The following is a 27,232-nucleotide window of genomic DNA, read 5'->3' as shown; positions in this document are numbered from 1 at the left end:
TTCATCTCTCAGTTAAACAATAATTTTCTCTCTTATTTATAAAGTTCCATATTTATTTGCTTTAATTGTTTTATAACAGATACTCAGACACACAAATACACAAATAAACACAGAGAAGAACAACTAACAACTAATTATTTGTTAGTTTTTTGTTCTTTCACAAAAGGACAATCAACCTTTTTCAATGCTTTGAACCAGCATCTGGCTCTGAGGCTCCAGCTGTGCATGAACACGACATGCACAGTAGTTTGTAGCTGCAGACAAAAATGACTTTTGCAGCTGAAGCGTGTCTTCAGTAAAAAAATACAAAAGTAAAAACCCACTGAGACGAAAAATAATCCGCTTTAATGTTGGGAGAGAATGACACGACAAAAACAACAATAAACACTGAAAGAAGCTGATTTTTATTTGTGAAATGTTCAGTTTTACAGATTCATGCTTTACATCACACACACACACACACACACACGCACGCACACACACACACTTTATGACATCAGAAACACATGCAGACATCTTTGTGTTCATGCTGCATCATCGTCCCTCTTTTAAAACAAACCACAGCTTTTATTTTGAAAACCTGAACTCCTGTAGCTGCGCAGCTTCCAGTGGAGTGAGTGACCTCGAGACTCGACGTAATTGGTGCGATTGTCCCTCAGAGAGGGAGCGCAAAGCTTCTTCTCCCTGACCTCCAGCAGCTCCACCTCTGACTCACCTGCAGCACCGCCCACCTGAGCCCCGTCGCTCAGCCGCTGTGTGCCGCAGCAGTCTAAAAAAGGTTCAGGTGGAGCTCACGACGTGACAGTGTGCGTGGAGAACGGCAGCGTCTGTCTGAATCTGACCCCGCAGCCACGTGTTATTATTTGTTATTACAGTTTTTTCTGAATGCTTAAACCCTAACTGTGATTCCTGTAGCACAATCTCTAAAACTATTCAGACTTATAGCAAAACCACTCACTGAGTTTGCAAAACTAAAAGCACAAAAACTGCTTTGCACTCAGTTTGCAATTTTGTAACACACACTGTGCAAAACTGTAGGCACAATTCACTGCACAACACTCAATTACCAAATTTCCAACACACTCCTAGCAAAAGTATACACATGTATGGCTATCATTAACACTAATTTGCCAACTGTCTGGCACACTTTCACATGTGAAAACTTTTTTAGATAATTAGTTCACTTTGCAATCAGCCTAAGCACTATAATACAGGTAAGCTGTGTGTGCGGAGTACAATGGAGGGAGCAGAAAGAGTGAGAAGTAGAGGAGGCCGAGGAAGAGGACGTGGAGGTGAAGAAGTAGGATGAAGAGGACGACAAGGACAAGGAGGAGCAAGAGGAAGACGAGGAGGGGGGAGAGGAAGACAAGGGGGGAGGAGAGGAAGATGAGGAGGGGGGAGAGGAAGGGTAGGAAGAGTAAGAAATAGAATTGCTGATGACATCAGAGCTACAATAGTGGACCATGTCATCAACCGTGGAATGACCCTGAGGGTAGCTGGCCAACGGGTCCAGCCTAACTCGAGCCGCTACACTGTAGCAAGCACCATAAGGACATCTTGAAATGAGAATCGGTGAGTACAGTCACTTCGCACAAAGATTTGTAGCACTGCCATATGCCAATGAGAAACACACCAATACCATTGATGTAAAAATACTGAAATTGTTACTTTACAGAATTGCTAGATGACCAGATGCTGGGGCAGAGGAAGCATGTTCACTGCAGACCAAGTAACCCATATAGTCATTATGGCGACTGCAAATAATCCTATACTTGGAAATAAACACTTGTGTTTGTTTTGATGTGTTTGAATAAACAGCAGTACTTGAAGTTTGGATCCCTCTATGCTTATGGATCTATGACAGAAGTATGAGCTCACACTGACATAGCCTACCTTGTGCACAGAGAAAGCAAAAGCCAGATGTGTTTTGTATTCATACCATCAGTGTGCAGTTGGCGCATTGTGTGCTTAGTAGATGATGGCTTGTGTGTACTGTTTGATACGGAAACACCATTTTTACGAAGGTGTGAAGAGTTAATCTAGCTGTGTTTGCTTTTGCAAGAGAACTACAATGTTTTGATAATTGGGTGACAGGTTTTCTTATTTGTGTGAAGAGTTTTGCAAAATTAGCCAATAGTTACAAAAAATGTGCTTAAGCAATCAGAAAAAACTGTAATAAGAATAAATCCCACAGACGCGCAGATCGAGCAGCTCCTCCTCCCCGTTCACGCGGTGGGCGTTCGTAACAAACGTAACATTTCTAATTACGAGCTTTACCGCAGTTTTTCTGTACTTGGATCTTTATGATGTCACACAGCGTCTGTGTTGAGAAACCATCAGAGTCACAAACTTTAGGGTGATAAAGGCCTCGCGTCCACCGCAGGAGCTCTCCTCCAGGACCAGGCACCTTCGGGGGACCAGCACGCGCCGGTTGACAAAAAGACTAAACGGCACTGAGGACCAATCATCTCACAGGGAGACAGGGGGCGGGGCGTTACAGTTCTTGTGGTTGCCGCTGATACGAGTGAATCCCCAAACTTTGAGCTCCCGTGGTGTTTTTGTTTTTCTTGTTTTGGTTGAAATACTTGGAGAGAGGACGTCTCCCAGCTGGACGCGAGCACCTCAGCGGTGTTTGGGGAGAGGGGCATCAACCGCTGCCCCTCAGGGAAGCTTAGCTGCGGGTCCTGGTCCTTTGGGTGGAATCTCAGCCCCTCTCTGCAGCGCCCCCTGGTGTTTGGAGCTACTCATCATCAGTTTGTTTCCACGTAAACCAAACTGCTCATTAAAGTAAAGTTTTAAGAGCTGCTGCTGTTTCTGTGATAAATAAAGTTTCTACAGCTACATCTTACACTGAATGAAGCGCAAAACAGGAAGAGCTCTGCGTCGAGTTTGACCGTAGAACGGTTTAAAAAGGAGTTCAGTGTCCTGCGCACACATACGTTTATGTTCAGAAATGATTTTATGGTTTGTGCAGAAGATGAGAAGAAAAAAAACAGAAACAGGAGAGCTGCACTCGGGGTCCTCACAAAGACAGAAAGACAAGTATGTGTGTGTGGTGGTCCATCAGGAGACCCTCCTCCTCCTTCTGCTGTCTGTTTGAAGCTTCAGGCTTTTATTCTGGAAAGCAGCGAGAGAAAGAGGAGAACACATCACCGCCCAGAAAGTGTGAACATGAGCCAACAAAGACAGGAAGTAAAACATAGGATGCTACAGGAAGAACTAACTTTCAAAATAAAGCAGGAAGTAGACTCAGAAGCAGAACAGAGTGACAGAAGCAGCACTTTGAAAAATGGGATTGAAAAGCAGACTTCTGGGAAAGCACACACCTGTCAGCGCCGTCCTGTCAGCTCAGTGTCCCTGCTGCAGACGGAAGGAAGGTTTCACACTCAGTAATCAGATTACACAGAACATACTTGAAAAATCACACTGAACAAAAATTAAAAACAGCAGTGACGTCCTGAGAGTCGTGCAGCCCAATCAGCTGCATATCCAGGTAAACAGCGAGCGTGCTGATTGGCTGTCACACAGACTTACTGCGGCGGAGTGGCTCAGCTTGTCGAAGCGAAACTTCAGGTTGGATCTGGGCGAGTTCTTGTTTCTCAGCTCTGAGAGAGGAGAGAGCAAACGAGACGTGAGAACGGCTCCAGAACAGAAACGCTGGCGGTGAGCGGGCGTCGCACCTGTGGGGCTGCAGCACACGATGACCGGAGCTGAACTCTGACCTTCTACCGTCGCAGCCTGGACACGCACAGACACAGAGAGGACGCAGTGATGAGGGTCTGCGTTACAATGCAATAACACTGAGCTGAATGTAGCGCTGAGCGTGTTTTCTCACCAGGTGTGTGTCGTCAGCTGGGATGCTGAAGCTGCAGGTGCTGGATGTCGACCTGGAAATCTTACTGCTCTCCTTCTTCGTGTGAATCCTGCCCGTGAAAGTGAAAAAGTGATGAAGTTTTTTGTTTCGCAGTGAAAACTGAAACATCTGCTTCTTTCACTTGCTGCTGCTTCTGCTGCACACACCTGTCCCGCTGCCCCGCCTCTGGAGAGCTAGGATTGGACGGCAGCTCTGGCCTCACCTCCAGCATCGGGTTGCAGCCGTCGAAGCTCCTCTGCTCACCGAGGAGGCTGAGGAGGCGTATCAGAGACAGGAGGAGGCGGGGTTAATGTCCTGGAGGCAGGTTAAAGCTGTTAGCTCAGCAGTACACAGCACACCTGTCGAGACCAGCTCTCCTGAAGGTGCACCCCCACCTGTGCAGCCGTGCTGACATGCACACTGGTGGGTTTGAACTTTACTGTCCAGGTAAACAAACTGAGAGGCACGTTGGGCAGCGTTACCTCCTCTGGCTGTGCTTCTCTGTTTGGCTGTCGACGCTCAGCAGGCGAGGAAAAAGTCCCGAGCGCCGCTTCACGGGAGACTTGACGTTACACTGCCAACGCAAAGAGTCCAGGTGTCAACGGGGGCCGCTCACAGACGAGCGGGGTTCAACCTGCTCCTTCAGTTACCTGCAGAACGACTCACCTCCACGTTCAGGTGTGCCAGACCCCCCCCACTCAAACTGGTGGGCAGTCCAACCCCGCCCCTCGACATGGTCTCCATGGAGACGCTCCTCCCTCGCATCGCCCTCTGAAATGGAAAAAGATTTGGCTTCTTCCTGCCCTTGCCTTTCAGAATAAAAGCTGTAGCTATCTCCACAGTATGACTGTGACTCTAATACAGAAAGCAGCTGTTTGCAACTTCAACAAAACCTTATCTCTGCTTTTACTGGCTATGAAATTCATGTTTTTCCTAATAAATATTTCTTTGTTGTTGTAAAAATGATTTTCTTACTAATTAAACATAATGTTGTGGATAAAGACTGCACGGCTTTAACTTCACTATCACTGAAAGTTGGATGGAAAAATGCACAAGTTCCATAAAGTAAATAAAAAAGAAATAAATTTACTTCATAATTCATTGATGAGGGAAAATATAACATGCTCTATATAACATGTCTATTACTGTGTCAAACACATTTACGTGGACCAAAAACTGGGAAATAAAACTGTAATAGTGACAGATCACGTGCTGAGGTAAGAGTCCGGCGTCACTGACAGTAGCTCCAGTCTAAAACACGCTGCTGACACACTAACATTCACATTACAGCTTTTACTGCTTGTAAAGTGGGACTACTTTCCTCGGTGGAGGTATGTGAGTTGGATTGGTTCTGGAGCATCCCATAAAACCATCATTTCAAAGCACGAGAAGAAGAAGACGACAGGAGGAAAGGTCAACATTCACCTTGATGGACTCCAGCAGTCCTCCGTGGGCCTGTCCGTTCTCCCCTCGGCCCTCCTCCTCCGGCCCTGACGTCAATCCCAGCATGCTCTGGGAGCGTCTCTGCAGCTCGTCGTGGAGGCTGTCCAGGAGGGCGGCGCGGGTTCGCTCCTGACGGAGACGCAAAGAATCATGAAACCCCTCATGTCCTCGCTGTGTTATTTCTCTAAAGTTCAGGAGGTGTCGCAGATCTTCTGCACAGGCGAGCAGCTTTTAGAGTGTCAGGCTTCTCTGCAACATCACTGACTTTATGTTTAATATGAATCATTTTTCTCTACTGTCACTTATAATCGAAACCAAAACAAATCACTCGAGCGTCCATCAAGTACGCTCGCAGTCTGAACAGTGCAGCGAAATGACAGACGCACTGCAGGAGTTTAGCTGCAACATAATTATTCCTTTGCTTCCTGTAGAAGCGGACGTGTTTCTCTTTATTCTGCTGGTCCTGCCTTCATGTGTTTGTAGGTTCATATAAATACAAGGAACTAACGCCCGGTAATTAAATACTTCCTGTCACATCATGAGCTCAGTACTGAAATCTGTTACTGTGATTGCATCACTGCGTCTGTCTTATTAGACACACGGTGTGGTTGTGACTCTGGGGGACGGCCTGCAGCTCTTTCTACCTCGAGTCGGGCGAAGCGGTCGCTCTTGTAGCAGGCCAGCTCTGCGTTGATGAGTTTGGTGAGAAGAAACTCTCTGAACTCTGGACCCTGAAGTACAAAACGCAGCAGACTTAACCACAGCTCTCAGATCAGCCTCACGTTCCTATGAAACGTCCGACAGCCTCACCTTTTTAAAGACAGGGGCGGGGAGGGGCGGGCCAAAGGGCGGGACGTCCTCTCGCGCTGTGACGGAAACCTGTCAGTCAGAACAGCTGTTGTAACTGGTGGAGTGAAACAGGCAGATCTGTGTCTGATCCCCACCCACGCAAACCCACCCAGCTATGAGCAATAATAGAGACGCTTCCTCTCCTCAGTAAGAGAAGGAGGAGCCTCTGGTGTGAGGCTTCATCTCCGTTGTTGTCATGTTTCAGAGGCTGATAGAGAGATCTTCAGCCACCACGAGGATTTGGGTTTGTTTCTGTGAATTCAGATTAAAGCTCGTCTTTGATTCCCAGATTAAACTGCATCTGATGCCATGAACCTCACAGACGACAGAGTCAAATCTATAAAAAACCTCCATCATGGAGAAAAGGAAGCCGGCGTGTACCTTGTAGGAGGTGGTCTCAGAGCACGGCTCCTCCGCCTGCACCACGATGAAGGCGTGGAGGAAGTTGGAGGCGATCATGTCGGGGACAAAAGGGGTGGCCTCTTCTTGAAAAACCAGCGCCACGATGTCATTTCCGATGTGCCGTTTCCTCTGCAGCTGAAGGACAGAGTGATGCTGTTACGTGCAGTCGTGACGGCTCATAAAGTTTATGAAGCACAGCAACAACTTCAAAGTGCTTCTGTCACACTGTTACAAGACAAACTGTCAGTCAGTGAACAACAGTCTGACTGAACACGCTGTGTTTGGATGCAAGCAGGTGCAAACACTGAAGCATCAACAGCTGCAGTTCCTCTGACGTCCAGCAGAGGCTCTCGCAGTGAGTCGCTCACATGTTCAAACTTTACAGCAGCAACAAACACGTTTACAGGCTGATACTAAATAAATAAATAAAACCATTTTTGGCTCTAGATCATGTCCCCTGTAGCTGCTAGCTTCACCTGTTTGTGCTGTTGGTGTAGACCAGTGTTGGTCAAGTTACTTGAAAAAAGTAATCAGTAACTAATTACTGATTACTTCCCCAAAAAAGTAATCCAGTTACTTTACTGATTACTTATTTTCAAAAGTAATTAATTACTTAGTTACTTAGTTACTTAGTTACTTTTTAAAAACACTATTTACAACCTGAAGAGGTGATAAAGCGATAGATCTTTTTAAAACTTGTTTTATTAGTTTTAATCTTTTAACTTTATGCATGAAGCAAACATTTTATTATATGCAACATTCTCTGACTGGAATAAATTAGTTTAACATTTAAACCTATTTTCTGCACATTCCAGCACATAAAATAAAATATTTTTTGTGTTTACACTCAGTCTTTCAAATAGATGCAAGTAAAACACAGCAGAAGATAAATAAAGTCAAAGACTCAGCGGTCCTGTTGCTCTATTTTCACCTGTAAAGCAGGACTGCGGTAGGCGGAGGTTTACCCTGGTGCAGGTGTGCCGCGGTCAGTGGAAGAATCCGCGAGTTTCTCTGTGAGTTTCCCATTACGTCGTAGCTACTCGCTGCTTGTTGGAAGTTTAGGGGTTTTTTCGCTGTAAAAAGAAGTTTTCTTCCCACGCACAGCGGACGCTAATGTTTTTGTCACTTTTTATGGAATCAAACTCAAAGTAAGGTCAGTACTTCCACGCTTTAAACGCTGCACGCTCATACTCTCTCTGCACTCGATATATGATCCACTGTTGATCTGCACACAGCTGTTGTCACGAACGGCGCACTTGCTTACGTCACTGTCATGAGACATTCTCGCAAATAAATCACGGTTTTAGTAACGCAGTAACGCAGCGTTCCTACGGGAAAGTAACGGTAATCTAATTACCGCTTTTGCAATAGTAATCCCTTACTTTACTCGTTACTTGAAAAAAGTAATCAGATTACAAGTAACGCGTTACTGCCCATCTCTGGTGTAGACTGAGATGCTGTGATTGTGCAGACACAGGGTCACGTGATGACGAGCATCCCTTCCTGCTGCAGGCGTCTGCTTCACACGGAGCCAGCCTGCCAAACCGTCTGCTGCTGCTGCTGAGTCGCAGCCCGTCCTCCTGTTTCACGCTGACTCATTCTGTGTTTTGTTTCTCTGTCACGCCATCTTCATGCCGCCTACCTGCTGGGCGTCTCCCTCGGTGAAGGGCAGTTTGGTGGACACGTGGAACATGATCTCCTGCTGCCGGTGGACCGTGTAGATGGACTGAGACCCCGTCTGACCGTGAGACACATCCAGACCCCCCCGAAACCTGCACAGAGGAAAAGGGCACCACTCAGTCTGCAGGTGACCTGCTCTGAGGTTAACGAAAGCTATTTAGAGTTTGGAGTAAATAAATGCGATTCAGAGTGAATCAGCCATCTGTGCTCATGGAGGAGCTGGCTTCCCTCCTGATTTATTTTGGTTTGTGTGCTGATTGTTCTTTAAGAAGCTTAATCTCTGTGTGTGATGGAGCAAAGCTGGAAACACGTAACACGCAGAATGAAACAGGCGTTTAACTAACCTTAATCTAAACAGGTCCAGTAACAAACACTCAGGGCCAGTAAATGTTTTGTTTCACTGCAGACAAACAATGAAATGTCAACACACACTGTTTAATGTGATGTCTTTGTTGTGTGTGTAAATTGGGGGGGTCCTATTCCTCTGCGGGGCAACCTGCATATGGCCAATAAAGCATTCATTCAATTCAATTCAATTCAATTCAATTCAATTCAATTCAATTCAATTCAATTCAATTAATATTCTGAGTAATAAATAAACTTTGAGTCTCGGGCTGTCTCAGGTTATTTTTTATGGGTCACTGATTACAGACCGTTTTCATTGCTCTGTGTGTTTGATTTGTCCGTCAGTCCGTGCTGGACTAAACTGTGGCACAGCTACAAAATTTACTCCGAGAGATCCGAGAAAATCCCATGGTTGTCTAATAGGGCTGCCACGATTAGTCGACTAGTCACGATTACGTCGACTATCAAAATCGTCGACGACTGATTTAATAGTCGACGCGTCGTTTGAAGCTTTGTAAGATCCCAAAAGCCGCAGGAATAAGTAGCAGGATTTAAGAGTGTAATAACGGACTGAAACAGAAGATGGCAGCACTGCGTGTACAAGGATGCCAGCTGCCGTTAAACCCCGAAGAAGAAGAAGCAGCGTCCCAGAATTCATAGCGCAGCCCAGCGCAGTTTCCAACAATGGTGGCAGCTAGTTAGTTTTAATGTTACTCTTATTCTTCTTTCTGGGTCACAAAATAAACGTTTAACATATTTTCAGGCGAGAATGTAGCTGTGTAAACCTCAAATATCTGCTCAGTTTATCAAGACACCGCATATTTTCAAAAGCGCTCCGACGTTTTCGGAGACGTCTGTTACCCACCAGCTCGATAGCTAGCCGGGGGCTAGGCTCGCTAGAGCTGTGAGAACACCGGACTCCCGGCAAAACGTTTTCAAACCCACCGCCGTCTTTCACTACTCAGGTTAAACATGATATATAAGTCACTTAAATAACTTAAAAATGTAATTGTTTGGCTTTTTTTAGTATTTTATTTGTTCCTGAGTAAACCGGTTTGGCTGAGATTAAAGTTATAGTTTTTACACAGCTGAATAAACGTCAAGCAGACAGCTGATTATCAGAAGTGTGAGATGCTCCAGAATTTACTCCGGTGTCCTGTTATATTTTAGATAGCAAGGAGTTTATTAAACTTCACCGAAACAATCTGCAAATGTCATTAAAATTTAATAAACTATCATCTTGTCTTTATTTTTAGTTAGCACATACCTTAAACAGTTAAAGCTGTAAGCTAATGATAGTTATATAAGAGCAGATGCTGCTGGTGCAATAAGCTGTACGTTTTACGTCCAATGGATGATGATCTGATTAGTCGACTATCAAAATAATCGTTTGTGGCAGCCCTAGTTGCTACTAAAGGATCTGCTTTGGTATCAACTGACATGTTACTGATAGAAATAACTGATTAAACGTGATGATTTGCAGTTTTGTCTCGTCTCTCACCCTTTGAAGTCCTGCAGATCCACTGTGTCTCCCAGCAGCTGCAGGAACTCTGTGAAAGCCGGCGTTTCCTCGTTGTTCCTGAACAGCTCCTCCTCAGACACCTGAGGGACAGGTGACATGTCAGCTACGACCGATACACTCATCACAGAAGGTGAACTACTCTCAGATGTGAAGTGCTTATTAATGATGCCAAAGAACAAAAGACGGACTACACTGAGATTATTATTTTAAAAATAATGTTGGCTAATGTGTTTTTCATAGTTTGAAAACATTTGCTGAAACAGGTTTTACAGCAGACGAAGTGCTGATATAATCAGCAGGATCAATAACATCAACCAGGCCGTACCAGTGACCCAGCACTCCAAAACAAAATACTGGAACACAATACAAATTCTTTCACAAGGCAACGCTAAGAATGAGCGAACATCTTTATGAGCTTCTTGGGTTGGTCTGCAGTGTCCTCTGGAGTGCTTACAGCTTATATATATTTGGTCATACCATGTAAAATCACCCAGGACCTCTAAATCAGCTCATTTCGTCCATACGATAGTTGCAGCGTATTTAGTAAAACCCGTGGAAAACAGTAACAGCTAATGGAGTGCACTGATCACTAACATCAACAAACCTACGTGCTTCGGTTAGAAATCAGTCCACTAGTGGGAATAAAGAAGGAAGATGGAAACAAAAACACCGAGTGGACACAAAGCGTGAGCAGGTGGTGAGGTACCTGACCAAATCTCTGGTAAATGACTCCAAACTTGTAGGTGTTGTTCACCTCATGCTCATCATAGTTCACTATTAGCTGAGATGCCTGCAGACAAAGACAGACGTGCATCATCTCCTCTGACACGGAACAGAAACCCAGGTGTGCTGACGGTGTGGGAGCCTACCTTTGGGTACAGGACGGGACTGAACCGTAGACCTGCCGCTTCGTCGCACAGCAGCTTCGCAATGACAAACATCGAGGTTACAGTTAGAACGACGCTGAGCCTTCAAAAGTCTCAGCCTCTACCAAAGTGGGTGAGTTCAACCATAGAGGACATCATGGACCCACTTGGGCTCGAACTCGGTACAGCATGTAAAGCAGCTGTGATGACCGCTACACTATGGAACCAGTCTGAGATGCTGGTGCTTACCTTGGCCAGCTCTGGTACACTTGGGATGTCCGGCAGCTCTGCCAGAGATAATCTGTGGTAGACGCTTTTCACCCGAGATCTAATGAAACAGGAGAGACGCACCAGAAACCAAAACTTAACTCCAAGAATAAGTAACTAAATACTAGTTCTGTCCTCACACTGACTCATTGACAGTTTGTGACACAGACTTGTGTGAACACAGGCACTCGAAACCACAAAACACAAATATTTGCTCACAAGAAAACGTGAGGAGGAGCAGTCCGATCCACAGCTGGAATAATCTCTCAGGCTCAACTGAGTCACACCTGGACACCAGGTAGCGATAAAGGTTTGACCCACGTGTGGATCACATCTGCAGTTTTCTTTGGACCATAATCGGCCTTGACCGAGGGAGATGACTCAAGTCTTGCTCCCTCTACTCAGCCAGAGCTCCACCACATCTGGGCCAGATGTCAGGTGTATCGTAATATCTGGATAACACCTGGCCTACCGAACACCTGCCATGAGCCGACTCAAGTAGGGCGAGATATTTGTAGTAGCTTACATGAGCCATCAGTGCCAAAAGTCGAGATCCTGACATGTTTATGAGCCCCACCCTATCACCTGCCTCCTGTGTGACCTTAATGACCCAAAGAGCTTCCTTTGACTCGAGCACTTTAGATCTTAGAGAGCAGTCCTGAAGACTCAAGAGGAGAGGTGGCTGACTTTGTGAAGGGTGCATTAACAAAGAACTATTTCAACGTGAAATCTTAATTAAATTGAACTCGAGGTGGTTGGCCATCGGTCCCAGCTGCCTGCTCATACAGACTTCAGTCGGCTGCTGTTCTTCTTCGGGTAGTGTGGTCAATTTATAGAAGATCTGCTCCACACGGGATCTGACTCATCTGAGAGCAGCAGCCTTGTAGGTGGACTGAGTCAAACTCTGGTTTTAGAACCTGATTATTTTAGCTCACACTGAGCTCATTTGGGCTTTTATCAGCTCATGTTCATCATCAGAGAGCTTAAACTCAGAGGACAGAGCTGTTTGGGGTAAACACACCGGTCATGGCCGCCATGATGATCTCTGTTCCCTTTTCATTTTGTCTGTGTGAGATTATTTCCTGTTTAATTTTGAAGGTTCCTTTCATTTGTTCTTTTCCCATCCACCATGGACTCAAACATTGATTGTGACGGCTGGCTCTTGGCGAAGGCGGTCGTACTTTTCTCCTCTCCTCCTCTCCCTTATCTTCCCTGCTTAGCCTCTATGTCCTTGTCTTGTCTCGTTTGTATTACTTTCCCTGAACACTCTCTCACAGTCTGTCTCTAAAACCTAAAGAGAATTATGGATTTGATCAACTGGTCTCTGAATGCTATTGACACCCTTTTCTCAACGAGAAGTCTGGGCTCGGGTGAGCCCGAGTGCCCTGGAGGGACTTTCCCTGCCGGATACACGATGGACGGGTGGCAGAGGATCGTGTGCCTGGCGGGACTGTGGATCGAGGACGCTGAAGATATCTACCTATGAACCATGATAACAGGGTTCTGGCTGATCGGAGCTGGCTTGGCCCTGACTTATCGGAGAATTAAGAAAGCGGAACCGGCTGTTCAAACCCCCACAAGGCTGCCCGCTGGGATTGAAATGATGGGACGAGGTGCAGCTTCTCAACATGGGCTCACTGAGTGCAGCATGGTTAAGACCTTGAAGAAGCTTACGGCTGCCGTCAACACTCAGAATAAGACCTCTGAGCGTACATTGGATCACATCTTGGAGCAGCTCACTGCGGTCGTGAGTTCTCAGAATCGGCTCTTTGAGCACAAGACTGACAACATCACGGAGCGTAAGTTTGATAACATCATGGAGAAGCTCGCGGCTCTCCAACGGGAGATTGAGAGACCAGTGTTGGACTGTTAGAACAGCTTTGAAATTCTCATGAGCTGTTCGCACTAAAGTAAAAACCACCATGATCATGTGGCTATCCCTTCGGCGCCAGCTGTGGGCTCAAGGCTGGAGCCGAACAACAACACCCTGATAACGACTGTGTTGAGTCTGTTCTTCCCATTCCATGCAAGGCCACCTGGGTTGGCTGGCAGAGTGAAGGACACTGTCTCAGCTGAACTCTGGACACGCACACACACAGACACTGATAAGCACTCATCCCTCCTCCCTTTCCAAACGCCTTCGATGCTTGTTCCCTCCTGGAGGACACGGCGGGTCTGGGCCCAGACCCATTTCACTGCAGGGCAACTTGCATGTGATGAATAAAGTTCTGATTGATTGAACATTAGAAAGAAAGCAGGGTTTCCCATCTTTTCTTTACAGTCTGTAGTCCCTTGCCATGAAAGCCTGTCATGTTACCTGATGATGACGAGGAGGTGCTCGTGCTCCTTCTCCTGCTCGTGTCTCACAGACAGCAGCAGGTTTCCCACGCTGCTCGATGAGCACGAGAAGTTTAAATGCTCCTGACAACAAAAGAGAAGGACGTCAACCAATCAGGTGACAGCAAAGGATGAAGATGGATTTAATCAAACCTCACCCTGCCCAAGAAGTGCTTCCTGTACGCCCGAGCAGCCTCGTTGATCTCCTCCAGATGGTACCCATAATCCCCTGGGGCGGTCTCTTCCTCTTGTCTTCCTTCCTCCTCCACCTCCTCCTTCCCCCTGCTGGCTGCAGAGGGAGGAGGAGCATCAGGATCCTCGATCCAGTAGCCTCCAAACTCAGGTAGGATCACCTGAGGGTACGGCCCCCCCCTCTCCAACACCTGCAACACACATTCAGACAGGTGTGAAACAAAAGCACACACCTCACCCCTCAGCAGGCTTCCTGCAGCCGGCAAATCAGAGGAAAGTGAGAGTTTGAGTCATATGGAGGCGGTCCAGTGGAGAATCTAGTCTCCCCCCCCCCCCCCCAAGATTGTTAGCTGCTGTCAGTATGAACAAAATGACTATAATAAAACTTTCCTCTCCTCTTATTGGCTGACGCACCCCTGATCTGACTTCCTGTTACGCCTCCTTTTTGAAAAAAACAATTAGCAGTAATGTTCAGCTTTGTGTTTTGAGCTGTGTTAACATCGGTCTCACCTCCTCGATCCTCGGATAAGGAATGTAGTCGTCCTGAAACAGAAAGACGGAGACGTCAAACATGTGTTGGACACACGAGGAATCAAAGCTGTCCTTTCATCACTGACTGACTTTACTTATGTAAATGTGCTGTTTTTATGTTTGAAGTCATGAACATAAAAAATATCCATGAGATGGACTTACAGTGAAAAAGCTTAAACATGAACACAGATGCATGAAGTGGAATGATGCAGACATGCAGGCGACCACAGGAGGGATGACGCTGAGCAGGACGTTTATTCAAAACAATCACTGAGACACAACGAGGAGCTCACAGCCTCAGCGTTCACCGCGGTCGACCACAGCCGCCATCACTGCACCCGGCTAGCTTTTGTTTTGTGCTGCCACTCCAGGAAACAAACCCGAGTGCAGCTAAGATAAACTCGTCAGCGTGTTTGTCACATGGTCCTCCTGCGTGTAACGCAGACATGATCATCATCACACTGTAGAACCACCACAGCTAGCTGCTAGCATTAGCACTCCGCCCTTATTCCAACATGTGAAAACCACGCTGATCACGTCCATCTTTTATATACAGTCTGTAACAATCACAGTGGTCATTTCCATCTTTTAAGTACAGTTTGTTCTCAGCTGAGTCGGGTGATGAAACTTCGATCAGGCTCTCACACCTGCTGAAGGTTGGACTTCCCCAGGTTATCTTTATGAGCATGAATGAAATGAAGCCGTAAAAGTGAGCGCGGGTGGATATGAGGACAAACAGACAGATGGACAGACGTGCCTTCTGTCTCTGAGGGATTGTCTTCATCTCTGCAGCTTCTGGCACCTGCTGCAGCAGAGACGGGGAGAGAGACGTGATGAAGACTGTTTCACCCGAACACGTGAAGCTGTAAAACAGCTCACAGAGGTTCAGTCTGATTCATTAAAATAAGAAACAGCTCGCTAATATGGGAGGAAACAGTGTGTTTACATGGAACTACTTTCAGCTGCGGATTAATGCAGATTTGGTGGATTATATGTGCACTGATGGGGGAACATTTCAGCCACTGGTGGATTTTTAGAGCTTTTGTGAGGCTAACAGGATTAATGTGAAGCTTTGATAAAGACGAGCTTTAACCACACAAACATCAGCTGAAGAGTTTTTCTGACTCTGACAAACAAATTTCACAAAATTAAAGAAAAAGTAAACAAACAAAAAAAAAAGACAAATCTCTTTACTTCACAAAAAATATGTTAAAAATTAATTTCTGTTATTTAATAATTAGCAATGGTGTGTTAATGTTTTACATATCAGGACATAATAAAAATCTCTTTGATTATTTATTCAACCAAAACAGAACCAAAGTGAAGAAACACTGAGCTGTTGGGTAAACAGGAGCGTGATCGACTCAGAGGTTTGTAGCTCTGCAGCATTCAGGTGTGTTAACACAACGACACCTTTCACCTGAGGTCCCAACAGCTCCACCTCTATAGGCCTCAGTTAGCAGGTCAAAGGTCAAAGTTTGCAAAGCTACAGCTGATCAAAGACTTCTGGAACAAAGCGAGACCAAAGAGTTTGTTCAAAATCAAAAAACTAACACATGCAGCGGTGATGAACCAAAGTGTTCAGAGTCAGGGTGCGGACGTCTGTCCCACAGCTGGACCAAACTGGGTCATCAGCAGGTCACAGATCCACACACAGCCATGCAGCCATGCAGCTCTCTGTGCATGCACAGCTCTCTGTGCATGCACAGCTCTCTGTGCATGCACAGCTCTCTGTGCATGCACAGCTCTCTGTGCATGGCTGAATGAAACCTCAACGAGCTGAAGCAACGCTGTGAAGGCGAGTGGCCCACAGATCCTCCACAGTGGGAGACACACAGAAACCCTCGCTGCTGAAGGATTTATTGTGTTTAATAAATAAAGAGAGTGTTACATGTTGCTGTTGTCTAGTTCAGAATCTGCTGATTCTCCGGTTGTTTTTACTTAAACCCTGCAGCTGTTTGTCATCAGTCACCGGGTGACTTATCTGAGGAAACAAGCAGGAAAAATCCAACTTATTTCCCTGTTCAGGGCTACGATGATGATGTGCGATGAGACGTAGAGGTGCAGGTGTAACAGGAGCACATCCAGAGAGAACAAGAAGCATAAAACAGGATAAAACATATAAAAGAAAGAAAGAAGGGGAAATAACACGCCTTAGATGTGTCGCGTGTCCAGAGATATTACAAAGATCCAAAGTGACGGATGAAACGCCGCAGCGTCGTTGTGTCATGTTTGTACCTGATTTAAAGGCTGAAACCTGGTTTTGTTCTGCTGGAAGCTAAATGAATATTGCATGAAGCCTGTTGTTTGTCGGAGAAGCTGCTCCGGATAAGGAGAGAATTCATTTTGAAGAAAAGTCTTAAAAAACACACACACACACACACACACACACACACACACACACACACACACACACACACACACACACACACACACACACACACACACACACTCACACTCTTACCTCCATCTTGTCCATCATGTCAAAGAAGTGAGCCGACTGCAGACACACAAACGGGGTCAAAGCTGTTTATTTGTGTCTGTTGGATCATTTACGCTTAAAAGTTCATTTCTGAGGATTTTTCTGGTTTATTTGAACCTGCTGAGGTTCCTGTTCAGCTCCATGTGGTCTGAATGACCTAACAGTTCATAAGTTTGTGGAAATATTGGCTCTGTACACCCCACAGTGGATCCATCCAGGTGTGACTGGCCTTCAGCTTTAATTTGAAGCATTTAATTAAAGTGTTGCATTGGCAGTTGAAGGCAGGCAGGTAAAACATCATCAGAGTGCTGAACTTGTTGCTGTTCACTGAAATTCCTCATATGACCTCCAAAGAGGGTAAAGAGATTAGCTCTTATCTGTCAGCACTCTTCCTGAGGGCTGTGTGTAACACTCCCACAGATGTGTCAGATCCATGCTGATGGAAAACAGCTTCACCCGTCTGACCAGGTCAGACAGAAGGTGCAAACCTCTGGTTACACTCAGGAACATCTGCACAGGTCTGAAAGATGAAACCAGGATGAAGCTGGAGCAGACTGATGAGGAGAAAAGATCCCATCATCTGTCTGTCGAGCCTGTACGGCTGCAGAGGGCTGGTGTTCCTGGGTGAAGCGGGCTGTAGCCTCTGCTCCGTCACACAGATGGAGGCTGAGAAGCTTCTCAGGAGTTTCTCACCATAAAGAAAAGAGCTGATCTCAGGTCAGCAGCTTTTCTGTGATTAAAGTGAGGCCCACCAACCCTCCAGCACAGCAGCTCTCACTGCCATCTTTAGACCTTTCGCTGCTCATCTCCACCCACTCCACCCTGCCTGCTCTGCCTTCTCTTTGGATGGCTGACCTCATCCACCTTCACTGTGGTGGTGCACAGAGGCAACATTACAAGGACCTGCTGTTGTGGTGAGACGGTGACTCCGTCTGAACAAAAGTTGTTAAAAACATAAATAAACAAAAACAATGTTTCTGATTCCTGCAGCTCATTAAAACTGAAAGCGATGTGAAAGCAAAGTTCATGAAATGTGCAGATGAAAAAAAATGGCTTGTTACCTTCATGGTGGGGGGTGCGGTGCGGGGCGGAGAGGGGGGGGCGTCAGCCACAGGAACATTGGAGATGGCGAGGAGCTCCTGTTTGCTGAAACACAGGAAGAAGCACGAGTGAGCCGACCCGGCGGCGCCGTCGTCAGAGCACGCCAGCGTCACAATAAAGTTTCTATTCAAGACAAACGGAGCTGTGATTGGTCCAGCAGCCACACCACCCAACAGGTGAGAGGAAAGGTGAGAAATGTGTTCGCTGTTAGGAAAACCTTCAAGCTTCATCGCGGCGGCAGAAGGCTGAGCGGGAATTCTTTTGCTCTCATCCAAAAGGCTTCTTCAGCTCTAAAAGTCTTAAGCCATCAGTGGGAGCAGGTCACCATGTGATCACTGGTCACACGGGTCACAGTGTGGGTGGGCTTAAATCACCTGGAATGGCCTCAGGGCTTCGTTATTTATATTTATTACTTATAGTTAAAAGTCACTGATGCTCCTGTTTGGTGTCCAGCAGCCTCACCTGTGATCAGTGACCTGCTGACCTGTGGACGCTCTCTGGGGTCACCGTTGGTTTATGTAACAAAAACTGTGGTGACGGGGAGCAGTGGGTCAAAAACGCTGAAACGAGTGGCTGGCCCACAGATCAGCAGGAAAGTCCTTACAGAGGTCAAAGGTCAGAGGACCATGTTGTGTTTTTGCAGCCACAGATGGCGCCACCTGGTGATAGAACGCAAACCTCAGGGATTGTTTTTCAAAACAAGAGTGTAAACTCTTTCAGAAACTAATGTAAAATGCTTTTACTTTGAAAAGATTCTTCAGGAATTATGCCGAGCTCTGATTGGTGCCGAGGTCGATGTCTGAGGAAACGTTTTCATTTTCATTTCAGCTGCATTTATTGTTTCACTGTTTGTAAACAGAACAGACGTTTTCCATATTTCTGCACACGCAGCTGCTCGTCTACACAGCCAATCATCACAGCCGTCACCTGTGACTGTGCCGCGCTTATAGGGCGGAGCCTCTGCACAGGTGATCACAGCACAGGTGCGTCATCTATGATGTGACGCGTTACACAAAAAACATCTGGACACACTAACATCAACACCCTGGACATGGACACACACACACACACACACACACACACACACACACACACAGACACACACAGACAGACACACACAGACACACACACAGACACACACACACACACACACACACACACACACAGACACACACACACAGACACACACACACACACACACAGACACACACAGACACACACACACAGACACACACACACACACACACACACAGACACACACACACACACAGACAGACACACACAGACACACACACACACACACACACACACACACACACACACAGAGACACACACACACACACACACACACAGACACACACACACACACAGACACACACACACACACACACACACACACACAGACACACACAGACACACACACACACACACACACACACACACACACAGAGACACACACAGACACACACACACAGACACACACACACACACAGACACACACACACACACACACACACACACAGAGACACACACAGACACACACACACACACACACACACACAGAGACACACACAGACACACACACACAGACACACACAGAGGCCCTGGGGTGTAAATAAAAGTGTTAAAGTGAATTCATTGATTATTGTTTCATCACCTCTGAGCAGCACCTGCCATAAAATATACCTGCTGCCCTGTGTGTGTGTGTGTGTGTGTGTGTGTGTGTGTGTGTGTGTGTGTGTGTGTGTGTGTGTGTGTGTGTGTGTGTGTGTGTGTGCTGTACTTCATCATTACCATCATCTGTCACAGAGCAGGAGTGTTGAGTGCAAACACAGAGCAGCCTCCATGCTGTATTCAGCTGCACCACCCGACCAGGACACCATCAGTTTTCTTCACCTTCAGGCAACGCTGCTTATCTGCTCGCCGTGGTTGCCATGGTTGCATCAGGTGCCCCCATGAAGACCAGTTTGACTTGGTTTAAGCTTTTTGGGGCGCTGCCATCATAGTGCATGCTGGGATTGTTGATCTAAACACAGAGCCTGATGACTCGTCATGTGACGGCATGTGAATCTCGCTGAGTCACCTTCAATCATCTGGACGCTCCGATGACTCATATGAGTTTAAATATCGCCGAGCTCGACTTGAATGTTGATCTGCTCTAATACTCAGGCTCGCAGTACTACTGGGAGATCAATAACCACTAACTGAGACCTTTGACTTAAACAACAGCTCAGGTTTAAATGCTGATACACAAACAGCTGCAGTTCCTCTAACGTCCAGCAGAGGCTCCGGCAGCCCCGTCGTTTGCAGCCTGACATACAAACTGGTTCCTGCAGATCGTTTCCACCTTCCACCTGTTTAAATCGTATTAGGACATAAAGTTTGCATGATTAGGGGCGTGGCCTCTCTGCCTGGCAGGTGGACGGTGACACAGGTGGCTATAGTTGCTTGCTGTTTGCTAGCTTCACCTGACCTGGATCTCTGGGCTGTTTGTGCTACTGGAGCTTTTTTAGTTTCATCATGTGACCAGTAATATGGCCGCTGGGAGGTTACTGTACTAACAGACCCTCCCCGATGCTAAAAGCAAGGCTTCCAGAGCCGGCGGGTGACATCATGGTGAGAGTTTATGCCTCGGAGGTGCTGTTGACTTCCTCCTGAGCCTGTGATCCCCGCTGTGGGGGCTGGATTCAATATCAGACCCACTGTGAGTTTTGCTCCGAGGTGTGGGGACGTCTACTTTCTGGCCTCCGTCCCAGCCCTGTAATAAAACACCAGTGTTTGTGGGTCCTTCTCTCTGCGGCGTCCTGCAGGTATTTCTGGCTCTGAGCTGCGTTTGATCAGCAGGTTGAGTCACCGTGTTTGTTGTTGTCGTGGTGACAGATGGCCGCCGCCCCCCTGAGCCGGTTGGAGGACTGTCTGCCTTTCACCTCACAGATCAGAGTGGGATAGCAAACAGTTTGATTTGGTGTGAGATAAATGTAATTATTGAGGAAGGACTTTTGCTTCTGTGTTCTGTGTGCAGAACATCAGAGAGCTGCTGTCCGTCGGCCCGGCCCAGAGCCGCAGGCGGGCCTGTCGTGTGACACGAAACCAAGCATCAAACCTCCGAGAGGCTGAAGGAGCCGCAGTCTGCTGTGGGTGAATTATCAGAGCACGAAACATCACAACCAGGTAAAGCTGAGAGCTGCTGACAGGCCTCAGCTGGTCACAGTGCAGCGGTGCTGCAGCCTCAACACCAGATTAAGGAGTTTGTTGTTGTGCTTGTAAGAAAAAAGTGCCCAGAGCACGAGGTATGATCCGAATGTCCGCAGGACGGCAGGACACCTGAACGCAGCTGAGGCACAATCCAAGCGTTTTAACGTAGGAGGCAAAAAACAAAACTACAAAAAACTGGGAAAAGATGGAAACCAGCTGGCTGATCCATCACACGACATCGAGGACGATCAATACAGGCAGCGAGTGAAACAGGAAGCTGTGGGGGCGACCCGGCTGGTCACAGACCCGGAAACAGCACCACAGAAGAACCACAGCGCTACGTGAAATATGTCCACGTTCACACAGTACTGATCTGCCGCTGTCACAGACGTCGTCCTCCATTTTTACTGACAGCGGCGAGGAAGAGGAGCGCCTTTTTAAAGGTCGCCCACAACAGCCGACGCTCAAACCAACTGCTGATCAGTCATCTCTGCTTCAAGAAAACGTCGCTCCTCCTCCCGTCCTGCTCCTCCTCCTCTTTGGTCTTTTATGACCCCAAACTGATTTCAGCAAGTTGATGTTTTCCCTAAAAAGGAGATAAAACTGGAGCCGCCTCATGTGTCTGTGTGTGTGTGTGTGTGTGTGTGTGTGTGTGTGTGTGTGTGTGTCTGTGTGTGTGTGTGTGACTGTGTGTGTGTGTGTGTGTGTGACTGTGTGTGTGTGTGTGTGTGTGTGTGTGACTGTGTGTGTGTGTGTGTGTGTGTGTGTGTGTGTGACTGTGTGTGTGTGTGTGTGTGTGTGTGTGTGACTGTGTGTGTGTGTGTGACTGTGTGTGTGTGTGTGTGTGTGTGTGTGTGTGTGTGTGTGTGTGTGACTGTGTGTGTGTGTGTGACTGTGTGTGTGTGTGTGTGTGTGTGTGTGTGTGTGTGTGTGTGTGTGTGTGTGACTGTGTGTGTGTGTGTGTGTGTGACTGTGTGTGTGTGTGTGACTGTGTGTGTGTGTGTGTGTGACTGTGTGTGTGTGTGTGTGTGACTGTCTGTGTGTGTGTGTGTGTGTGTGTGACTGTGTGTGTGTGTGTGACTGTCTGTGTGACTGTGTGTGTGTGTGTGTGTGTGTGTGTGAGTGTGACTGTGTGTGTGTGTGTGTGTCTGTGTGTGTGTGACTGTCTGTGTGACTGTGTGTGTGTGTGTGTGTGTGTGTGTGTGTGTGTGTGTGAGTGTGACTGTGTGTGTGTGTGTGTGTGTGTGTGTGTGTGTGTCTGTGTGTGTGTGACTGTCTGTGTGACTGTGTGTGTGTGTGTGTGTGTGTGTGTGTGTGTGAGTGTGTGTGTGTGTGTGTCTGTGTGAGTGTGACTGTGTGTGTCTGTGTGTGTGTGTGTCTGTGTGTGTGTGTGTGTGTGTGTGTGTGTGTGTGTCTGTGTGTGTGTGTGTGTGTCTGCGTGTGTGTGTCTGTGTGTGTGTGTGACTGTGTGTGACTGTGTGTGTGTGTGTCTGTGTGTGTGTGTGTCTGTGTGTGTGTGTCTGTGTGTCTGTGTGTGTCTGTGTGTGTGTGTCTGTGTGTGTGTGTGTGTGTGTCTGTGTGTCTGTGTGTGTGTCTGTGTGTGTGTGTGACTGTGTGTGACTGTGTGTGTGTGTGTCTGTGTGTGTGTGTGTCTGTGTGTGTGTGTCTGTGTGTGTGTGTGTCTGTGTGTCTGTGTGTGAGTGTGAGTGTGAGTGTGTGTGTGTCTGTGTGTGTGTGTGTGTGTGTGTGTGTGTGTCCCAAACTGAATGAAAACTGCTGAAATAAATAACAAATCACCACAAACATGGACGCAGTAAACTTGACGGCATCGAGGTGACAGAGGTCTGTGTCACTTCAGCCTCTCGTGACCTCTCGTGACCTCTCGTGACCTCTCGTGACCTCTCGTGACCTCTCGTGACCTCTCGTGACCCCTGATAGTATCATCAGTTTGAATCTGCGGTCATCGCATGTAAATGTATACTGCTGATACATATACATACACATATACAACAAAGTTGAATTTTACAGTGTTTTTTTATTTAAAATTATTTATTTAAAGTAAGTTCAATGTCCCTGTGATTACCGTCCCCCAGCCGGGCTGTTCAAATTCAGAGGCTGCATCCTCCTGAGGACCCAGCCTTCGTGGTTTAAGTGGGCCGGGTCCTCCCAAAGCCGGGTAGGCCGGAAGTGAGCGACGGTGACGGTCTAGCCTCCAGAATTATGTCAGGAACTCGGTGGAGTGAAACTCTGCCGTCGGCTCCTTGCTAACTATAACCGGACGCTGGGACAACAATAACATCTTAGGTTATCTAAGTGACTCATATATCATGTTAACCTGAGTAGTGAAAGACCGCGGGGCTTTGAAAACGATGTGCCGGGAGTTCGCTGCTCTCGCCGGCTCAGGTATAGCTCAGACAGCTGTGGCTGCAGAGGCTTGTGGTCCTGTAGAAGTTTGTGGAGACGCTGACCTCTGACCTCTGTACACACTTTGCTGCTCTGTTTGTCATCGCAGCCGCTCGTTTCTAATTGTAGTTTACTCATAATATGTTAGAAATGAGGATTATATATGCTATGCTAATTGGCTAATGAATTATGATTGTCAATCACTGCCATTGAGCAGTCACCAAGGGCTTTCGTTCCCATGGTGACAGGGACGTAGCTCAGTAACGCCGGCTCTCCGGCGCTCCGAGTCTCTCCAAACGCCCTAAACACTGTCCAATCAGAGGCGCAGTAGGCCGGGCCATATGTCCCAGAATTCCTGTCGAGTCATTTCAAAGTAAAAGCCGGAAACACGCACGCTGCGTAGTTTGTGTTTGTAAAAGAAACGCTGCTGCACCTTTTACGATCCTCCATCTGCAGCTTCAGCTCAAACACAGTCATCAGAGGAGGAAATGCATCTCCCCGTCTGTCCACGCCACTATTTTAGGTACACTTGGTGTTTCACGGTCATTCAGAAGGCTGATGGACCTGTGCAGCAGTAAAACCTGAGGCGCTCCAACACGTGATTAACACCGCCTCCTCTTCCTCCTGCTCCAAACACCAGTTAGATGTACTCTTCTTTCTTTGTTTCACTGTAATTAGGTCAGCGGCTGATTCCTCGCAGTGACTGTGGATTAAAGCAGATCTGATTCATCACAGCGCGTTTCTGCAGAGGTTCAGTGAACACACGAGCAGAACGTTGAACAGCATCCAATCAGCAATCAGAGAACATCAGCCATGTGGTCTAAAGCTCTGTGAGAGCCTCATTCAGGGCTTCCATGAACAATGATGGGAGACTTCAGTCAGTCCGGGGTCCTCAGAGGAAGCTTCAGCCTACAGAGGCACACGAGTGCTTATTGACCACAGGAACTGCAGTTCCTCTTATGTCCACTGGAGGCAGTTTAGACAGATGTTTAATTCATCGTCTGGGTGAAAATGTTAGAGTTTGTTTTCATCAGACTACAGCAGCACCACCGCTAAAAACTGCAGCTTGTTTTAAGAAGCTTCGACTCGCCTCACATTTCTGTTTGCATCTTCTGCTGCTCGTCTACAACACCGACCCAAATCTGGCTCCTCGGGGAGCGCTCAGAGCGACCAGGAAGGAAAACAAAGGTCAACGAGAACCGAGAACATGAAGCCTGCAGAGAGAGAAAAGGTCAGAGAAGGTGTGTGAGGTACACGACGTCCACAGCGCTGCAGCGAGACGGCACGAGAGTGTGCGTGTGTTAAAGACCCCCGAGCTTCACTTTTAAAATAAAACCAGTTTAACTCGACTCTCAGCTGGCTCGTTATCTGCGCTGATGACTGAACGTCACAGCCAATAACATCACCTTCATCCAACACACACACACTGATGTCAACACGTCCCTCTGAGCCATTCCCACAATGCACCAGGGCCCCAGACTCAAACAGCAGGCTCCTGACACTCTGACGCCTGCGGCACGTTTTCTGGAGGAGCGCAGGCCGAGTCCGGCACTAAAACAGTTCCCCTCGAAGGCTCGGCTCTTTAAATGTTCAATGGTTCCAGTGTTGAGTTTTCTGTCAGTCAAAGATGGCCGCCACAGGCCCCTCACTCTGGGCGCGTGGGTTTATTCAAATACTGGAAACTTTTAAAAACAGAATAAAGGGGGCTCTATTTTTGGCTAAATGTTTTTCTTCTGTTTATCCTCGAGACAGTAGGGTGTCCAAATTCCTGAGGACCCGGCCCACGTAGACCGCGAAGGCGGTTTATCTAATCTAATAACTTTAATCTCAGCCAAACCGATTTACTCACGAACAAATAAAACACTGAAAAAAGCCCAACAATAACATTTTTAGGTTGTCTAAGTGACTTAAAAGTCCGCGGTGATCTGAAAATGATGTGCCGGGAGTTGTGCCGTTCTCTGCGAGCCGCAGAGAACGGCACAACTCCCGGCACATCATTTTGGAGCCGGGAGCTCGAGCCCAGTAACCCTCGAGCTCCCGGCTAGCTGTCGAGCTGGTGGGTAGCAGACGCCTCCGAAAACGTCGAAGCACTTTTGCAAATATGCGATATCTTGATAAACCGAGCAGATATTTGATGTTTACACAGCTACTTTCTCGCCTGAAAATATGTTAAAAGTTTATTTTGTGACCCAGAAAAGGTAATAAGAGTAATATTAAAAACTTAGTAGCGGCCACCATTGTTGGAAACTGGAGTTTGGCTGGGCCGCGCTATGAATTCTGGGATATGGTGGGCCACGAAGGACACACCCGACCCATCCTTCAAATTCGGGGAAAAGGAGGACTCATTTGTCGGCTGCATTCGGAGGAGTCTACGAATTTGGAGAAGCTGAAGGACAGAAGAGTTGATCCATGTCAGCATGCTGCCCATTCAGGACTCCCTGAGAGCGCCCCCTGGGGGAACTGCAGCCAACAGGACCAGCTGTGAACACAGTGCACGTGTTAAATGTGACATCAGGGTCTGCATGTGAACAGAGCTCGTCCTCACGGCCGCGTCACGGCGAGCTGCGCACCAGTTACTGCTCATAAACCGGGGGCATAGTGTGACACATCCACCTGTACAGGTGATTCTCTGCAGTCATGAAAAATGGATTTTGTCACGTTTCCCACAGCCAGGAGGCTCGCTGGGTTTCAGACGAACATCAAAGCTCTTCATTAAAATTTAAATTCAACCCTCGAGTTTCTCCAACAGGAGGGCCCATCCCAGTTTGAACCTTTAAAATGAAACGAAGTGAAACATTCCAGCTTCATTAAAAATAAAACAGTGAGGATGGCGGCGGCGGCTTCGTGGTCATGACTGTGTGAATATCCACGCTTTCACTCCTGTTTCTTTGTGTTAGAACAGCAGCTTCAGCTCGGATCACACCTTTCACGTCCTTGTGATCATTACAACCAGTTTGGTCTCCGAGGCCTTTGATTGATCCACACCCACTGATCCCCTTCGTGTCCTGCTTCCCACCCAGGATCAGTTCCACTTTGGAGAACCTGCCAGGAGCAGCACAAACGTCTGCTCTGACCCAGAGACTCGGTCGACGTGTGGCTCGCTGACAGCTGAAGAACCACAGACCTGCCGCGTATGACACCAAAACGCTTAAATGTGTCCGAGCAGCTTTCGGGAATGAGACTCGACTGATCAGTCAGAAACGCAGGAGCGTGCGAGAAACGGGGTTTCCCGCAAAACACAGCAGGGGTGCTGACTGTGTTATTTGAAATAAATGATTTTTATTTGCTTCTTTGTGTAAGCTCAGTTGGAAGCACCTCGCCGTGGGCTTTAGCGTTCATGGAGAAACTTTGTCCCAAAATGGCACATTTTCTGTGGGTGTGAGGATGGAGTGATCAAGAGACACAGGTGGGAGTGGAGCACAGGTGGAAACGATAAAGGTGGAGCTGAAAATCCAAAAAAGGAAAAACAGCAACAGGAAGAGCAATTCCCAAAATAAAACAGGAAGCAGAACAAACACAAACAGAAGGCTAAGCTAAAAAAATGCTGCGGCACTTTGCTAGTTTACTCAAACAGGGCTAGTTGCTCAAAGCACATGACAGCGTACGCTCACAGCAGCTGTGGTGTAGATGGGTGACCCTGAGGCAGCCTCTGTTAGTTTTTGTGAGTCATACGACCCATCAGGGAGCGAATACGCCCTCACCAGGCTGAAACAGAGTCAGCAGCTCGCATCAACTTCCTGTTCCAGACGACATAATATACCGTC

General features: G+C 47.3%; 1 protein-coding gene across 8 annotated transcripts in view; it reads right to left on the bottom strand.

Annotated features, from left to right (window-relative positions):
- Positions 1 to 3,038: 3,038 nt before the first annotated feature.
- Positions 3,039 to 27,232, bottom strand: part of LOC113030456 (rap1 GTPase-activating protein 2-like) — a 37,086-nt gene continuing 12,892 nt past the window's right edge. For 3 of the 8 annotated variants that reach the window (XM_026181933.1, XM_026181939.1, XM_026181934.1), the window contains 22 exons: positions 17,831 to 17,915; positions 16,752 to 16,787; positions 14,267 to 14,299; positions 13,723 to 13,947; positions 13,545 to 13,648; positions 11,210 to 11,288; positions 10,964 to 11,017; positions 10,801 to 10,884; positions 10,074 to 10,174; positions 8,190 to 8,319; positions 6,527 to 6,682; positions 6,107 to 6,175; positions 5,941 to 6,027; positions 5,279 to 5,425; positions 4,520 to 4,624; positions 4,336 to 4,427; positions 4,021 to 4,125; positions 3,836 to 3,923; positions 3,681 to 3,738; positions 3,535 to 3,605; positions 3,327 to 3,360; positions 3,039 to 3,117 (listed from right to left, as the gene is read on the bottom strand). In XM_026181933.1, coding sequence (XP_026037718.1) covers positions 3,349 to 3,360; positions 3,535 to 3,605; positions 3,681 to 3,738; positions 3,836 to 3,923; positions 4,021 to 4,125; positions 4,336 to 4,427; positions 4,520 to 4,624; positions 5,279 to 5,425; positions 5,941 to 6,027; positions 6,107 to 6,175; positions 6,527 to 6,682; positions 8,190 to 8,319; positions 10,074 to 10,174; positions 10,801 to 10,884; positions 10,964 to 11,017; positions 11,210 to 11,288; positions 13,545 to 13,648; positions 13,723 to 13,947; positions 14,267 to 14,299; positions 16,752 to 16,787; positions 17,831 to 17,915 — 1,921 coding nt within the window. In that variant the 3' untranslated portion in view covers positions 3,039 to 3,117; positions 3,327 to 3,348. Of the gene's footprint in view, positions 3,118 to 3,326; positions 3,361 to 3,534; positions 3,606 to 3,680; positions 3,739 to 3,835; positions 3,924 to 4,020; positions 4,169 to 4,335; positions 4,428 to 4,519; positions 4,625 to 5,278; positions 5,426 to 5,940; positions 6,028 to 6,106; positions 6,176 to 6,526; positions 6,683 to 8,189; positions 8,320 to 10,073; positions 10,175 to 10,800; positions 10,885 to 10,963; positions 11,018 to 11,209; positions 11,289 to 13,544; positions 13,649 to 13,722; positions 13,948 to 14,266; positions 15,093 to 16,751; positions 16,788 to 17,830; positions 18,907 to 19,664; positions 21,707 to 27,232 lie in introns of those variants that run through there. The other 5 variants (XM_026181935.1, XM_026181932.1, XM_026181936.1 and 2 more) reach the window with 5 other exon arrangements.

Source organism: Astatotilapia calliptera, chromosome 10, assembly GCF_900246225.1.
Source record: "Astatotilapia calliptera chromosome 10, fAstCal1.2, whole genome shotgun sequence".
Lineage (NCBI taxonomy): Eukaryota > Metazoa > Chordata > Actinopteri > Cichliformes > Cichlidae > Astatotilapia > Astatotilapia calliptera.
Note: the sequence above shows the minus strand (reverse complement) of the source record. Positions and strands in the feature narration are given on the sequence as shown.